This window comes from Trachemys scripta, chromosome 5 (genome assembly GCF_013100865.1).
Source record: "Trachemys scripta elegans isolate TJP31775 chromosome 5, CAS_Tse_1.0, whole genome shotgun sequence".
Taxonomy (NCBI): domain Eukaryota; kingdom Metazoa; phylum Chordata; order Testudines; family Emydidae; genus Trachemys; species Trachemys scripta.
In genome coordinates, this window is record NC_048302.1 from 98,747,161 (window position 1) to 98,763,950 (window position 16,790).

At 38.6% G+C, this 16,790-nt stretch overlaps 1 protein-coding gene across 1 annotated transcript in view; it reads left to right on the forward strand.

Moving 5' to 3' along the window:
• The window catches only part of ARAP2 (ArfGAP with RhoGAP domain, ankyrin repeat and PH domain 2), a 217,483-nt gene that overhangs the window by 99,918 nt on the left and 100,775 nt on the right, over positions 1-16,790 (forward strand). The window contains exons 13-15 of the mRNA XM_034772450.1: positions 1,930-2,112; positions 5,506-5,680; positions 7,176-7,310. Coding sequence (XP_034628341.1) covers positions 1,930-2,112; positions 5,506-5,680; positions 7,176-7,310 — 493 coding nt within the window. The remainder of the gene's footprint in view (positions 1-1,929; positions 2,113-5,505; positions 5,681-7,175; positions 7,311-16,790) is intronic.

The window sequence follows — 16,790 nt, forward strand, 5'->3', positions numbered from 1 at the left end:
AATCCCAGAGGGACAAGGTGTGGAGCCTGCTCTCTGAAGTCTTAAAAGAGCAACACTCTGATGCAGAAACTACAGAACCCGAACAATCAAAAAAGAAAATCAATCTTCTGCTGGTGGCATCTGACTCAGACGATGAAAATGAACATGCGTCGGTCTGCACTGCTTTGGATCGTTATTGAGCAGAGCCCGTCATCAGCATGGACATGTCCTCTGGAATGGTGGTTGAAGATGTAGGGACATGTGACCCTTTAGAGCATCTGGCACATAAATATCTTGCAGTGCTGGCTACAACAGTATCATGTGAACGCCAGTTCTCACTTTCAGGTGACAAGAAGTGGGCAGCATTATCTCCTGCAAATGTAAACAAACTTGTTTGAGTGACTGGCTGAACAAGAAGTAGGACTGAGTAGACTTGTACGCTCTAATGTTTTACATTGTTTTATTTTTGAATGCATTTTTTTTGTAGATAATTCTACATTTGTAAGTTCAACTTTCATGATAAAGAGATTGCATTACAATACTTGTATGAGGTGTATGCAAAAATACTATTTCTTTGTTTTTTAACAGCACAAATATTTGTAATAAAAACAAATATAAAGTGAGCACTGTACACTTTGTATTTTGTATTGTAATTGAAATCAATATATTTGAAAATGTAGAAAATATCCAAAAATATTTAAATGAATGGTATTCTATTATTGTTTAACAGTGCGATTAATCACGATTAATTTTTTTAATCGCTTGACAGCCCTAATTACTTTTATTTCCTTTCTGTTTTTTCCAGCTTCTCGCCAAAGCCATGAAGGCTGAAATATTTCTCCACTCTCCCCTCAATACATTTTTTTAACAGAAAGTTGCATGACTCCAGGAGCTGGGGCTTTAAGAAATACATTAATTATCCTGAGATTAGCAATACAATCATAATTTGGCAATACTGCTTTAAATACTTCTTAATGTTGCATAAATGATTTTGATCATTTTGATATAAATTAGATATGCAAAGCTAGACTGTAGCTGGTCTCTACAGTGGTCTTCCACCACACACACACTCTATATCCCCACACTGAGAATCAGTACAACTGCAGTCCACCCTCCAGAATGCAGTCCATTATCCAGCAGTGACGGCTCCCTGCTAACATTAACTGAATGCAGTCCACCCAGTGAGGGAGCATTGCATTGCTATGACTTCTTTGGAAATGTTCTTAATGGGCCCTTAATCTAGTCCTAAACTGGACTCCTCCCTATTACACACTTGTAGGAAAAATTCAAGTTCAGTTCAAGAAAAAGAGTGAGTGAAATTTTAAAGCTATTCTCTCTAGAATAATCTTCCTGAGAATCTCCTGCAGTAGTGGTGCTTAAAATATTTTGTTTTGAGAGACATCCAGCAGTGTTTCCCCCTTTTACTCCCAGGGAATATTTATCCAACAATAAAATCTTTTGAAAATGGAAGACATTTTTTAAGAGTAACCGTATCTGTTCTCTACAATGAGATCCCTCTTCATCGCCTCACATCTTCCTTTTGCTGTGGGAAATTAGTTGGTTACTTTGACAGGTAAAAGTTGGTGTTTACTTCCAAGTTTATAAGGAGCACTAGGCTGGTACACTGTGCTTCTGTACATATTTGCCTATCCTCTGTTGCTAACCTTTCTACTGATCTTGCCCAGTTCCTTTTGAAATACTGTCTGAGTAGCATTGTTAAGCCTCGGTTGTTACTGGTGATTAATCATGGACATAGAACTCTGGACTCGTTCATTATTCATCCACCATTTAACAGGACAGCATAAGCAATGATTCTGTTGAGGCTTCCATTGTTTTTCCCCAGAGTCAACTCCATTTTCTCTAATCATCTTTCACTTTAGCAGATTAAAAGATTTTATAGTTTACCTCAATATCTTTTGCATTGAATTACCTTTTCTTTTTCTTTGGCAGCTTTTTATTGTCATTGGAAATAAAAGGGCAAACAGTTTTTGGGCAGGAAAACTTCAACCAGAAGAGGAATTGCATATGGACTCCCCTTTAGAAAAAAGGATAATGTTTATTACACAAAAATACAAAGAAGGAAGATTCAGGAAAACTCCTTTGGGCTACAAAACCAAAGAAGAATTAAATAAGGTAATATTGTGGTAAACTAAGTCCCACCCTCATTATTTGTGAGTGTAAATGTGTAGTTAGAGATCCCTCCCAATCACTCTACCTAAGTTCTTGTATAACATCTTTTTAGACTGATAGGAGACAATGTCCTGGCTAACATACTGCCACTAACAGTGTTATTGTCCAAGGCTACATGTGAGCTATTAGAGTCAATAATGACAGATGCTTTTTATCTGTACAGTCCGCTGCATTATCAATATGTAGCTCTTTGCTTACTCAAGTAGTAAAATACCTTCGTCAGAAAAAGTCCCCAAATTCTGATTCCATAGCATTTAGCCATTATTTGGGGGTAGAAATGATTGAATTATCTGTTGTGATCTGTGGTTGATCTTCTGAAGGATATGGAGTTAACTGGTAGCACTCAGTATATGCTGCCTCTACACACAAGTATTTTGAGAGGCCTTTAATAAAAACTTCCGAATATATTGTGTTAAATTAAGCCTGTTCACCTTGCATTTTAGGTGCAGGTCATGTTGTTTGATACTGTTGTTTGGATTATGCTCTTTCATGCAACAAATCATATGGCATACAGTACAATTACTCTTATATGACCTCAATATGTTTCATACTTTTGATCTTCTGTATGTATAATGTCTGTTAATAGTATAATGTATAATGTCTGTTAATAGTTCTTAAAACTATGACCCATGTTATTTTTGTTGCTGCTTTTTCAATCTGTTTCTTTGTGTTTGTAAAAGATGATGGTATCTCCTGTTAATATGCCTATTCACAACCATACATTAAATCATGGATTTCTAATTTTCAAGTACATACTTGGCAGATTGAAATTCCCACTGCAGTGGCTTGTTTCTTCTACTACAGCCGATGTAGTATATAATACATCTGACATGTAACATCATTCTACTACATTAAATCATGGAGTGTTATCAAGTGTGAAAGTAACTCATGCGCACTCTTATATGGTAGATTGTACCCCATTAGAAGAAAAGCAAGCTGGAACAAATGAAATGAGAAATCTAGAGCTCTCAGTATTCCTTTTTACACAAATAGATTGTCATCAATTATTAGATGGCAAATTTAAGATTAACTTTTAATTTTTGTATGGCTTTCTTGATATCCAGTATTCTGTCTCATAAAGGAGACCTGTGCTTTCCATTGATGATTTGAGCGCATAGTCACATGTACTGAGGTCCATGGATAGGGAAGAAGTGCTGTGGTCAGGATTAAAATACACAGAGATTGGACAGATTGCATATTTGATTACTTCTTAGTCAGACTTGGAAAATGTGTGTACATACACACTATTCAATGAAGTGGGGGAGCGGGACAGGTGGGTTGAGTTTAGCAAATAAGAGTTAGCAAAAAGTGATTTTGCTTCCAACTGGAAAGAGAGGAGCTCGCTTATTGAAAGGAGAACCTCTCACTGTATTAAAGAAATAGCTATATTTTATAGTCCTGTAGCCATGAGAATTTGCAACAAATGCACATTCGTTTCATTCAAAGACAGTCAAAGGCATCCAGCCCACCCACAGTGTAACCTTACTGTTTGCCACGGACTTGACTAAATTCTATTACAAACCCTCTGACTTCACCACAACAAAAACTGATTTCTTATGCTTTATGTGGAGAGGAGTGAATTTCACCCAAAACTGCTTAGGAAAATAGAGCATTCTATTTTCATTGTGTAACTTGTCTGTAATAACCATATAATGAATCAGTGGCTAGATGGTAACTGAACAATAGAGAAAAGTTGTAGTTTTTTATTTCTGTTTTGTAAACTTCATTTTTCTAACTACATCTCTACCCCGATATAACGCGACCCGATATAACATGAATTAGGATATAACGCGGTAAAGCAGCGCTCCGGGGGGTCGGGGCTGCACACTTTGGTGGATCAAAGCAAGTTCAATATAACGCGGTTTCACCTATAATGCGGTAAGATTTTTTGGCTCCCGAGGACAGCGTCATATCGAGGTAGAGGTGTACTAAAGTCTATATAATTGGTGTGTGTTAATCACTTAACTTCAGATGTAATTATCCAGTAGTTATCAAGTGCTCTGCGGGGACATGACATTATTTTGTAATTACTTGGCCATTGCCAAGTAATTATAGAATCATAGAAGTGTAGGACTGGAAGGAACCTCAATAGATCATCTAGACCACTATTGGATTATACATGCCTTGTAAAATAGAGTGGTAGTATAATCTCTTTTAAATTGACCCCAATCTTTTCATCAGAAAAATATAAAATATATATGGAGAGAGTGATTTTATTTATAGTTTAGTCGTTTTGTGGGGGGAGAGAGGGAAGGGAGATTCGGTCAATTGTCAGTTAAAAGTTCACTGTATCAGTATTCAGAAAAAGAAATCAGCTAGATAATACAGAGTCCTGCCTAAGTACTGGAGACTGGACTAGATGACCTTTTGCGGTCACTTCCAGTCCCTCATTTCTATGGGTCATTTTCACTCTTTTATAGTAACATAAAGTCCTTTCATATATACTAGATAAACACATGTTGATTTATGCAACTGGCATGATAGAATTGCTAAATGCAACAAGAGTATTTTGTCTTTCATTTCAGAGAAACCTGTTTGTTAAATAGTTCAAATAAATTTATATTAAATGTACACTAAATCATGGAACTTAAACTGGTACAGATTGCAGAAATCATGTACTATAACTTCTCTTGATTTAAAGATGTGGATCAATATTTTCAAAAGTGATTTGATTTGACTAATGATTGATGTCACCCAACTTCACACTTGTTAAAGGGCCCTCATTTTCAGGAAGTGCTTAGTACCCACCCTCTGAAAATCCGGCCCCTTTTAAGTTATCTCAATTTGGGTGCCCTAAAATTGAGGTGCCCCAGAATCATTAATCACTTTATCAATCAAAGACACGATTTTCTAAATACAATCTGTTAATTTCACTTAGCACAGAGTCTTGGGACCAAATTCTGTCCTTTCAGTCTACCCCAAATACCAGGGATTTGACAGCAAGAGCTTTCTGTAGAAGTTTGGATGTGAGAGGGAGAAATTCTCTTAAGGCTATGGAGGGAGAGGGTTAGTGGAGTACTTCCTATATGCAGTATGCTACCTCTACAAGCATATCTGTTGACTTAAGCCAGCCAACCCTGTGTAATAACTTCACACAGCCTTTTCTCTGCAGAACATGGAGGATTCAGACCCCACTGCAGGGGCAGTAGAGGGAACTCTACCTATTACTCCCTCTCCCTCCTACTACTTTCCGCTATACGCAGGATCTGTGAATGAGGGCGTGGGGATTTAGTTCAGGGACAACGGAATTTGCACCTAAATAAAAAATAATAATACTTACTCCCATTCGTTTTCTGTTTTAAACTGACTTGTTATTTTCGCCCCCTACATGATTAGGCCCTGTGTGCTGCAGTAGTTAAACAAAACGTGTTGGAAACAATGACATTGCTATTTAGTGGAGCTGATGTTATGTGTGCCACTGGAGATCCTGTTTACAGTACTCCTTACTTACTAGCCAAGAAAGCAGGACAAAGGCTACAAATGGAATTCCTCTACCACAATAAATTCTCAGGTATAGAGTTTTATTATGTCCTCTTCACGTTTTTAATGTTTTTAAACTCTCTTTATGTAACAAGCTAATGGAGAAAAATCTAGAACATCGGTACTGGGTTGAAAAAGTATAAGTCTTTGACAAATGTGCTTGGTGTGGTGTAGGAACATGGGGTGGTGGAATTAGTTAAATTTCATTTTTGCTAAAATACAATTGTGTTTTTGACACTACTTCCTTTGCTAAAACATGACGCTTAAGGTCTCGCTTAATCAAGAAAAAGTCACGTGTAACTTGCATGCTTGTTGGTGGAAATCAAGAGCCTTCATATTAATCACAGAGAGAACCTGGAGAGACCATATGATAATGATTGTGGGACTTTTACTTAAGTATCCATTTAATTTGTTCAAAGCACATTACTGAGGCTGTTGGTGCTTACTACAAGCCTTTGAATCATTAACAGTATCTGCAACACACAGACTTATCCACCTTTCACAAAACCATCTCCCAAAATATAGCTCATCCTTTTAATCAAGTCAGCATAAAATAATAGCATTACTCCCACCAAACCATCCTGATTCCTTCATCTCATGCCTTCTGTTGTAGCTCAGAGAAAAGAGAGAAACCTTAGAGCATGCCTTGAAAGTCGTCAACTCTGGACTGATCAGAGAGGAGAGAGTTCAAGGATTCTGGGAAACACTGCCATTAAGACCCTTTGTCTTAGATCAGGTCAATATTAGCTCATACGGCTCTGAGATGTGGTCTCAGGCAGTGAGTTCCCAAATTATTTAGGGCTTTGTATTCCTTATATTCCACCCAGACATTAATCAGAAGCCAGTGCAGACTCTGGTGCCTGGTGTAATGGGCACTCTCACTTAAGAAGCAGCCATATTCCATTCAAAGGCAAGTGGTGCAATGATCTTAAGGCCCCAGATAGTCAAGGTGGGAGTCTTGCAATCTGTTCTATGTCTCTGTTCCCCACAGTGCTCAAGCCAGGATAGCTATGTAGTGTGCCTGGCACAGGGCCCTTCCTTCCTCAGAGTAAGGGGAAACTGGGAAAACTGATGGTGACTGTTACAATCTCGTTTTGCTCTTTGCTCTGAGCTTGCAGCAAAGGCATGATTGAGACTTGAGGAAACAAATTCTTTGTTCAAGTATATTAAGTGAAGTTTAGTAAAGCAACTATTTTACCTTTTTTTAAAAAAAAAAAAAAAAAAAAAAAAAAAAAAAGCATGTGGTGCTTTACATTTATCCTTGCTGGATTACAGTAACATCGCACCTAATGTAAGTATTTTAATTCACACTTCATTATTTTACTCAATATATGCAAGAAATAATTCAATTAGAGCAATATATAAAATACTAGGAATATAATTTAAATCTTGCATAGCATGAGGTGAAGAAAACTGTGTACACTATCAGTTATGTATTCAAGAAATGAGACGCAGGCGGTCAAATGGTTGTAAATGTTAATAATGGAAATTCTGAGTGTTGTTTATTGTCTTTGTTCTCTTCATAGATTTCCCGAACTATGATACTAGTTTTGAAAGTGGCTTCTCTCAAGATACTTCACATTCTACTTTTCTTTGCGAATTTTTATACAAAGTTTCTTATAATGCTGCTAAGCTATTTACAGACAGGAAATTGAAAGAAGGTAAATATCTTTTACTTTCTGTACTTGATTGATTCTGTACAATGGATGAGTTTAGTCTCTTAACGTCTAACAATAGACTTTTAAAAGTTCTGTAAAGACAAACTACATCTCTAAAATGACACCAGTGTTTAAAGAAGCAAAAGAAGTTAGTATTCACTCAAAGAAAATCACAGTAACCACAAATCTCTCTGGTCAGAAGTTGCTGGAGAAGAAAAGGAGAAAGACAAATAAACATCTGAAAAGTAAAAAGGTGGGAAGAACATTTAGGTTACTAGAGGGAAAGACTGGTGTCCCAACCCCCAACCACTGCGTCTTTAGTGGACTTCATACAAAGGTTTTGCTAAAAGTTAGTCTTTTAGCTCCATAATGGGAGGGGAGGGGGAAGAGGGAGGGCAGAAATATGGCTGTTCATTAACAGTGTAATTGGCCTTGCATTTTAACAATCACTGAGAAATCCTGAATTTCAGGTTTCTAGTTTTTTGAGTAAAATCACCAGTACATCACGAGCTAAGAAAAGGAATAAAAAACAGCATAGGTCCAAGCCTCAGCATTCAGATTGCATCCAAATATACCCAGTGTTCAACTGTTTCAAATCCAGTGAGATTCAGCCTATTACAGGCAGTTCAGGAATATTGCTTGAGTTGCTGCAATTTTCCCTCTTGACCTCTAGAAAGCCAATGTGCTGCATACAGCCTTAGTGGCTGTCACAGTACCGGGGCATCCCTATGCTCTTTGAGCACCCAGAGCATTGTTTAGTTTCAGCACAGTGGAGCCATCCCCTCTCCAAGTTTTGCAGCAACAGCATCCTTATCCCAGCCCACCACAGAACAGTGAAGGGGAGTAAATGGAGGCAGTAGCCCAAGGGAAATTTACTACCTACCTGGATAGAATTGAGAGTTGGTGACTGGGAGCTGCTGGAGCCTTCCGGAAATTGGAGGCTGAGGGAGCTGGAGAAACCTCTGAACAGTGGGACGGAGGGGAGTCATGGACCCGGGGGCTACATTTTTGGTATGTGATCATTTTATTCAGAGACACAAGATGGGTGAGGTAATATCTTTTTTTGGACCAACTTCTGTTGATGAGAGAGACAAGCTTTTGAGCTTACGCAGATCTCTCCTTCGGGTCTGGGAGACTTACTCAGAGTGTCCCTGCTAAATACAAGAGGGAAACGATTGTTTAACGTAAGTAGTTGACACATGTTTCAAGGGACCATTCAAGGTGAAGAGGCCCATTGATACCCTTCCAGTGAGAGGGGAGGAAAGGGGCAGGAAGCATCTGGGGGAGTTGTTAGTGGGTTATAGATTGCTGTAATGAGCCATAAATCTAGTTTCAGAGTAACAGCCGTGTTAGTCTGTATCCGCAAAAAGAAGAACACGAAAGCTTATGCTCTAATAAATTTTAGTCTCTAAGGTGCCACAAGTACTCCTGTTCTTCTTTTTGCATAAATCTAGTGTCTCTGTTTAGTCTGATTTTTGGTGTCTAGCAGAGTAATGAATTTAAGCTGCTAGGCTGGCCTTTTAAAGGTGTTGTGTGGGTTTCCTTTGAGGATGAGGCCTGATAGGCCAGATATGGAGTGATCACTTTGTGAAAAGGTTATATGTTGTTTTTGTCTTTTATCATTTTTTCTGTGAGAGTTCATTTGAGAGCATAGGGATTGTCTGGGTTCATCCACATAGTTGCTATTGGGGCATTTAGTACACTGGATGAGGTATACCACATGTTGTACCCAGGGATACCCATGGATCTTGAAAGGTGTGTTGGGGGATGAAGGCTGATCGTTGTAGCAGTGAAGCTATGGCTACAGGTTTTGCATCTGTTGTCCTGGCAGGGTCTAGTGCCGCTTTGAGTTGATGTGTCCTGGTCTCTGGGGAGCTTGCTTCTGATGATGAGCTTGAAGAGATTGAGGGGTTGGGGTTGTTTGAAAACTAGAAGAGGGGGTTCAGAAAGATTTCTTTCAAGATGGATCCCTGTTGAGTATGAGTTGTACTTGTTTGATGATACCCATATAGGCTGCAGTGTGGGGTGCTATGTGACAGCTAAGGATGTGCGGTTATAACAGAATTTATTTCTGCTGATTTATCTTAAGTTATTTGGGTATTCCATTCCACTTCTCTGGTGGAAGGGGCTACAGAGAGTCCTAAGGCACCTTATAGACTAACAGAACTATTGGAGCATAAGCTTTCGTGGGTGAATACCCATTTCGTCAGACGCATGTAGTGGAAATTTCCAGAGGCAGGTATAAATATGCAGGCAAGAATCAGTCTAGAGATAACAAGGTTTATTCAATCAGGGAGGATGAGGCCCTCTTTTAGCAGTTGAGGTGTGAACACCAAGGGAGGATAAACTGCTTTTGTAGTTGGCTAACCATTCATGGTCTTTGTTTAATCCTGAGCTGATGGTGTCAAATTTGCAAATGAACTGAAATTCAGCAGTTTCTCTTTGAAGTCTGGTCCTGAAGTTTTTTTGCTACAGGATGGCTACCTTTAAATCTGCTATTCTGTGTTCAAGGAGGTTGAAGTGTTCTCCTACAGGTTTTTGTATATTGCCATTCCTAATATCTGACTTGTGTCCATTTATCCTTTTACGTAGTGATTGTCCCGTTTGGCCGATGTACATAGCGGTGGGGCATTGCTGGCACATGATGGCGTATATTACATTGGTGCATGTGCAGGTGAATGAACTGGTGATGTTGTGGCTGATCTGGTTAGGTCCTGTGATAATGTTGCTGGTGTAAATATGTGGGCAGAGTTGGCATCGAGGTTTGTTGCATGGATTGGTTCCTGAGTTAGAGTTACTATGGTGTGGTGTGTGGTTGCTGGTGAGAATATGCTTAAGGTTTGCGGGTTGTCTGTGGGTGAGGACTGGCCTGCCTCCTAAGGCCTGTAAAAGCGAGGGATCATTGTCCAGGATGGTTGTAGATCACTGATGATGTGTTGGAGAGGTTTTAGCTGAGGACCATGGGTGATGGCCAGTGGAGTTCTGTTGGTTTCTTTCTTGGGCTTGTCTTGCAGTAAGAGGCTTTTGGGTACACTTCTGGCTTTGTTGATTTGTTTTCTTATTCCCTCGTGTGGGTATCGTAGTTTTGAGAATGCTTGGTGAAGATCTTGTAGGTGTTGGTCTCTGTCTGAGGGGTTGGAGCAAATGCAGTTGTACCTCAGTGCTTGGCTGTAGATGATGGATCGTGTGGTGTGTCTGGGATGGAAGCTGGAGGCATGATGGTAGGCATAGCGGTCGGTGGGTTTTTGGTATAGAGTGGTATTAACGTGACCATCACTTATTTGTACTGTGGTGTCTAGGAAATGCACCACCCGTGTAGATTGGTCCAGGCTGAGTTTGATGGTGGGGTGGAAGCTGTTGAAATCGTGGTGGAATTCTTCCAGAGTCTCCTTCCCATGGGACCAGATGATGAAGATATCATCAATATAGCATAGATAGAGAAGGGGTGTGAGTGGATGAGAGCTGAGGAAGCATTCCAGGTCAGCCATAAAAATGTTGGCATATTGTGGGGCCATGCGGGTGCCCATAGTGGTGCCCCTGGTCAGGAGGTGTATATATAGTCACCAAATTTGAAATAATTGTGCGTGAGGATAAAGTCACAGAGCTCAGCAACCAGTTGTGCTGTGGCGTCATCAGGGATACTTTTCCTGGCAGCTTGTATTCCATCTGTGTGTGGGATGTTTGTGTAGAGAGCCTTCACGTCCATGGTGGCTAGATGGTGTTTTCTGGAAGATCACCGATGCATTGTAGTTTTCTCAGGAAATCAGTGGTGTCACGGAGATAGCTGGGAGTGCTGGTGGCGTAGGGTCAGAGTAAAGAGTCCACATATCCAGACAGTCCTTCAGTGAGAGTGCCAATTCCAGAGATGATGGGGTGTCCAGTATTTCCAGGTTTGTGGATCTTAGGTAGTAGATAGAATAACCTCGGTCGGGGCTCTAAGGGTATGTTGATTTGTTCTTGTGTTAGTGTAGGGAGTGTCCTGAGTAGATGGTGCAGTTTCTTAGTATATTCCTCAGTGGGATCTGAGGGAAGTGGCCTGTAGAATTTGGTATTGGAGAGTTGTCTGGCAGCCTCCTCCCTTGGTGTTCACACCTCAACTGCTAGAAGACGACCTCATCCTCCCTGATTGAATTAACCTCATTATCTCTGTACTGATTCTTGCCTGCATATTTACACCTGTCTTTGGAATTTCCACTACATGAATCTGACAAAGTGAGTATTCACCCATGAAAGCTTATTGTCCAATACGTCTGTTAGTCTATAAGGTGCCACAGGACTCTTTGTCGCTTTTTACAGATCCAGACTAACACGGCTACGCCTCTTCTCTGGTGGAGTGCCCTTGTTTGGTGAAGGTGGTTTTAAGTGTGTTATGGTGTATATCCTGGATTTTCTCCTTGGAGCATATTCTGTGGTATCTGAATGCCTGGCTGTAGATAACAGATTTCTTGGTGTGTTTGCGGTGGTTACTGAATCTATGAAGGTAGGTGTGGTGATCCATGGGTTTCTTATATATAGTTGTCTGTAGGGTTCCATTGCTGAAGCTGATCATGGTGTCCAGGAAGTTGATGCTGGTGTGGGAATGTTCCAGAGAGAGTTTAATAGATGGGTAGTGTTTGTGATGGAAATCTCTGTGGGAGTTTGTCATCTGTCCAGAGGATGGAATTATCATCAATGTATCTCAAATATATTATTGGTTTTGTGGTGCATTTGCCGAGAAATTCTTCTTCAAGTAGGTCCATGAAGAGGTTGGCATATTGGGGAGCCATCCTAGTACCTGTGGCTGTTCCCATGGTTTGGCTGAGCAATCTGTTCCATCTTGTATTTAGCTGTGATATTTAGAGAAAGTTTTGCAGGCCTGAAGAAGAGCTCTGTGTGAGCTCAAAAGCTTGTCTTTCTCACCAACAGAAGTTGAATTTCGTCACTCACTTTGTCTGTCTAATATCTTGGGACTGACATGGCTATAACGCTGCATAGAACATTTTATTTATGCATATAAGGTTGAATTTTCAATTTGTAGTTGCACATTGTGGAATGTGCAGGGGGAGTTAAAAAACCAGAAGACAGACAAAATTCCATCACTGGTGCTTTAAAAAAAAAAAAATCTGAGTTTTGGGGATTCTGAATCATATTCTGATATTTTGGGCGTTGACACTAAAACAGTTTGAAACCTGGAATTCTTTGATAAAAGCTATTTCCAATACTGAATTATATTAAGTGTCACTTTTAATTCCAAAATGCAAATACCTATGTGATGGCTGCTATTTTGGCCAGCACACTAGGGATTGAACTAGGGACCTCCAAAGCTGAAGAGCCAATTTCTATAGCAGAAATTGTAACAGACTCTTATCCTCTAAGGATTGAGCACAGAGGGGAACTGATAACACACGTTCACCAGTATCAGAGGGGTAGCCGTGTTAGTCTGAATCTGTGAAAAGCAACAGAGGGTCCTGTGGCACCTTTAAGACTAACAGAAGTATTGGAGCATAAGCTTTCGTGGGTGAATGCCCACTTCATCAGACACATTCACCAGTGGGTTATACCAACATTTTCAAGGACCATATGTGAAATACAGGTCTGGATCCAGTCTTGAGCAGACCAGACATGGTGTTTGGATTTCTGTATGTGGAATTGCACAGTTCTATCCTTTTTTTCATGGCACTTCTATCCCTCTCACTGGCAGAGAAACAAGGATATCTTTGAAATCTGAGCTACAGGATTTTAAGGAAATAGATATTTTGTCAAATATGTTAAAATATGCCAATAATACAATGTATTATTAAAGGGATGTAGTGCATATTTCCATTCTTGAAGTTTTACAAAAGTTTTGCAACTTTAATTCACCTCTAATATAAAAGTACTCCTTAGGTCCTTGAACAAAATAAATGTGTTTACAAGAAGAGAGACTGTGAGCATCACGCCAAAGTGTTCTGTAATGGCATCCACTACTGTGAATGAGAGCTTTATAAAGAGTAATTTTTCAGAGGAAGGTTATGCATTTAAAATCTTTTTGATTTTATTGTTCAACTAAACGAGAATTTTTACACCTATTTTTCTGACCAGCATGAAAATTCTGATAGATGGCTCTCTTCCTACCGAAAGTTCTGCTTCACTTTATTTTCACATATTATTTAGTTACTTGATTAAGAAAGTAAATAGCAAAGTCTTATTTTAGTGCTATGTGATGATGTTTTGGATTAGCAAGATTGTGGAAATATACTTGAAATGTATCGAGAGATTCAGAATTTCCCAATAGTAATAATTACTGAAAATTCCCAAATGTTCCTCTCAGTCTTGGAAAAGCCCCAAACACTTCATTGAAATGCTTACTACCGGCATTTTACTTAAAGAAAAACACCATAATTGGAAAAGAAGCAGATTTTTTTTTTCTAGTTGCCTTCAGCCTCTGAAAAATTCCCTTGTACATTTATACAGTATATGTTTGGTCTTGAGCCTTGATTATTTATTTGCAGTGATATAAAATTTGTAAGGCAAACTTTGTAAAATTAATTGGTATCTAATTACACTTAAACTTAGTTTGCCTTCTTTTACTAAAATCACTAATATTAAAGTACTTACCAATGGAAAACAGAGGCACAGAGAGGCTAAGTGAACTGCTCAAGTTCATACAGGAAATCTGTGGTGGAGAAGGGAATTAAACCCAAGTGTCTCAAGTGCCGGGATAATGCCCTAATGACTGGACTATCCTTCATTCCATGAAAATGGTAGATTTGTGGATTAAATAAGTATGAATTAGTGGCTTTCTACTGTGTTTTAGATACAGGAGAAGATGGTAGGCCTGCTTTTTGTGTACTTATCATCCTATTACCAGCACTGACTTCAGCAGGGATGAACAGCATTTGGAGAAGTGTTTGTTTAGTTAACAGCTTTTAATAAGCAATGAGAAGAGCTCTCAAACATTGCTACTGTTCTGGTGCAATACATCAAAGAATAGTGTTTATTTGTTTTAGGGGAGAAAGAAAAGCTGGGTTATGGGTGTCTTCTAAAACATTTAGCATTCCAAAGCCATTCTCCGCAAGATTATAATGATTCAGCTAAAATTCTGGTTCTATTAGAGTTGAAAATCTCTTAAACTCTACACTGAAACTTGGAATTTTGCATAGACAGGCAATTGTTTAAAAATGAATGATCATACTCCTTTTTAAAACTGATTGTATTCAAAATTATATACCAAGTTGTGAAACTAAACTCACGCTGCGCTTCAGACAGTTACAAAATCTTTAAACTTGTCAATACATATTTTAAGTCATCGGATGTTTTCCTAGGTCCTGGTTATGAGAACTGATCTGATTTTTTTTTTCACTTTAGCTGCGTTTTACTATATAAGAAAGTGAAGACTGATAGCAGTGGGTGGCATAACCAAATAAACTGTAGGCTAGGGATGTTTTTTTTCCCCTCAGTTATCTTATACGTGTGTCAGCTATGTCCTGTATGAACATTCCTATTCTAGGGCCAGTTAAATGGAATAAGAACAGGAGTACTTGTGGCACCTTAGAGACTAACAAATTTATTAGAATATAAGCTTTCATGGGCTACAGCCCACTTCTTCGGATGCATATAGAATGGAACAGATATATCTCCTCAATATATGTTCCATTCTATATGCATCTGAAGAAGTGGGCTGTAGCCCACGAAAGCTTATGCTTTAATAAATTTGTTAGTCTCTAAGGTGCCACCAGTACTCCTGTTCTTTTTGCGGATACAGTCTAACACGGCTACTACTCGGAAACCTGTCATTAAATGGAATAAGTTGTGGTGAGGACATATGTTCATTGTGAAGAACTTAAAACCAAGTCCTATGAGGAGCTAAATGTGCTCAACTCTCACCTGCAGATTATTTTTACCCTGAGGTTACTTCTATCTACATTTTTAGTGTTTCTCATTTATAGCTTGTCCTGGATAGGACCGCTGAGCCTAATAATAACAAATTCTTGCTTTACCTATTCAAACCACTGTACAGACATTAATTAATACACAAAGCTATTGTATGGTCCTGATGTCTGTGCCCACTGGAGAAAATTACCTGAGCATATATCCTCATTAGCCAATTGGATCACAGTTGTTGGCAGAGCCAGTTTATGAAATGGAACAATCCAAGAACAGGTTTTTTTTTTTCTACAGCCTACATGCAAAATTACAAGGCTAAGAAGGTTCTGCAAATCCAGCAATATGGCTTATCTCTTAGGACCTGATCCTGTGCAATACTGAGTCCTTTAACTCTCCTAGTGGAACGTAAGAAGCATTCCTAAGATTACCTAGAAATATATAGAGGGACACAAAGTTTATAATATGTTATCTCTTAAACAGTGTATGTTTTTTAGGTTTCTGAAAGGTAGGAAACATCCAATTTTAATAAATGTTTCCAATAATGCTCTAAGTTGCTTAAGTGATCTATTTAATAAATAAATGTATATGGTAGCTTATGGGTATTCCTATCTATACTTTGGTAATTAATTCAGGATAAAATGTGGATTAACTCAACCTCTTATAAATGCTATGCATTGTTAACATTACTATATTGCCACATGTTCACAGAATTGTATTCACATAAATATCATCTAACCTCAGTCAGAAACTGTTCCTAGTACATTTATCCTCCAGACACAAACATTTGTCTGTGTCACTTAAAACCTCCTTAACATTGTATTTGTTAAAGAACTGTTGAACATGAGGTCTTCTAACACCAGCATAGTTACAGTGTATATACAATATACCCCACTGTAAATGACTCCATTGAATTCCATGGAGTTTCACGGTTGTGAGCGAATGGAGAATCAGGCTCATAATACATAACCCACTCTCGTTCCTGCCCTCCTAAAACACAAAGCAAACTAAAAATTGTGTTTGATTAATGAAACAATCTTTCATGTGTTCTCTGATTTGACAGCATGAGTTGCTAGTCTTCTGGGAGCAAATTTTTCATGTTTTCTTGATCACTTAAAATAATAAAACTTTTGACACCTGTTTTTCTTGTTGTGTTCTGTAGTCTGCAATGCATATACGTTTTGGACAGTACAACCATTCATGTTTTTCCTAGAATCTTTGAAAGGTTTAGATTGTTTTCCTTAGCCTTATGAGATTGAGTGGGCACTGTAGCATCACCTTACAGTGGAAAATGGATTAACTCTGTGTTGGCCTCTATTTCCAGTGTTCATGGAAAAAATAGCAGCACCTTTTCTCTGTTGTGTGCTATGATTCAACTGTTCATTTTGCAATCAACTGTTGTCAAGATACATTATTCCTGAAACTTTCAATGTTTCTAACTTAAGGTTTTTTTTAATTCTATATCTTATGGTTCTGTAACACCAAACAAACCAAATTCAGTATTAAATTTAAAAAGCAGCAAAGAGAAACTTGTAAAGCAACTTGATATCTGTACTTCTAATACTCAGAAAATTTAAAATGAGTGCATTATGCTCACAAATATCTGGTTGAAGTACCATACATTAATATTCTTTCTTTAGG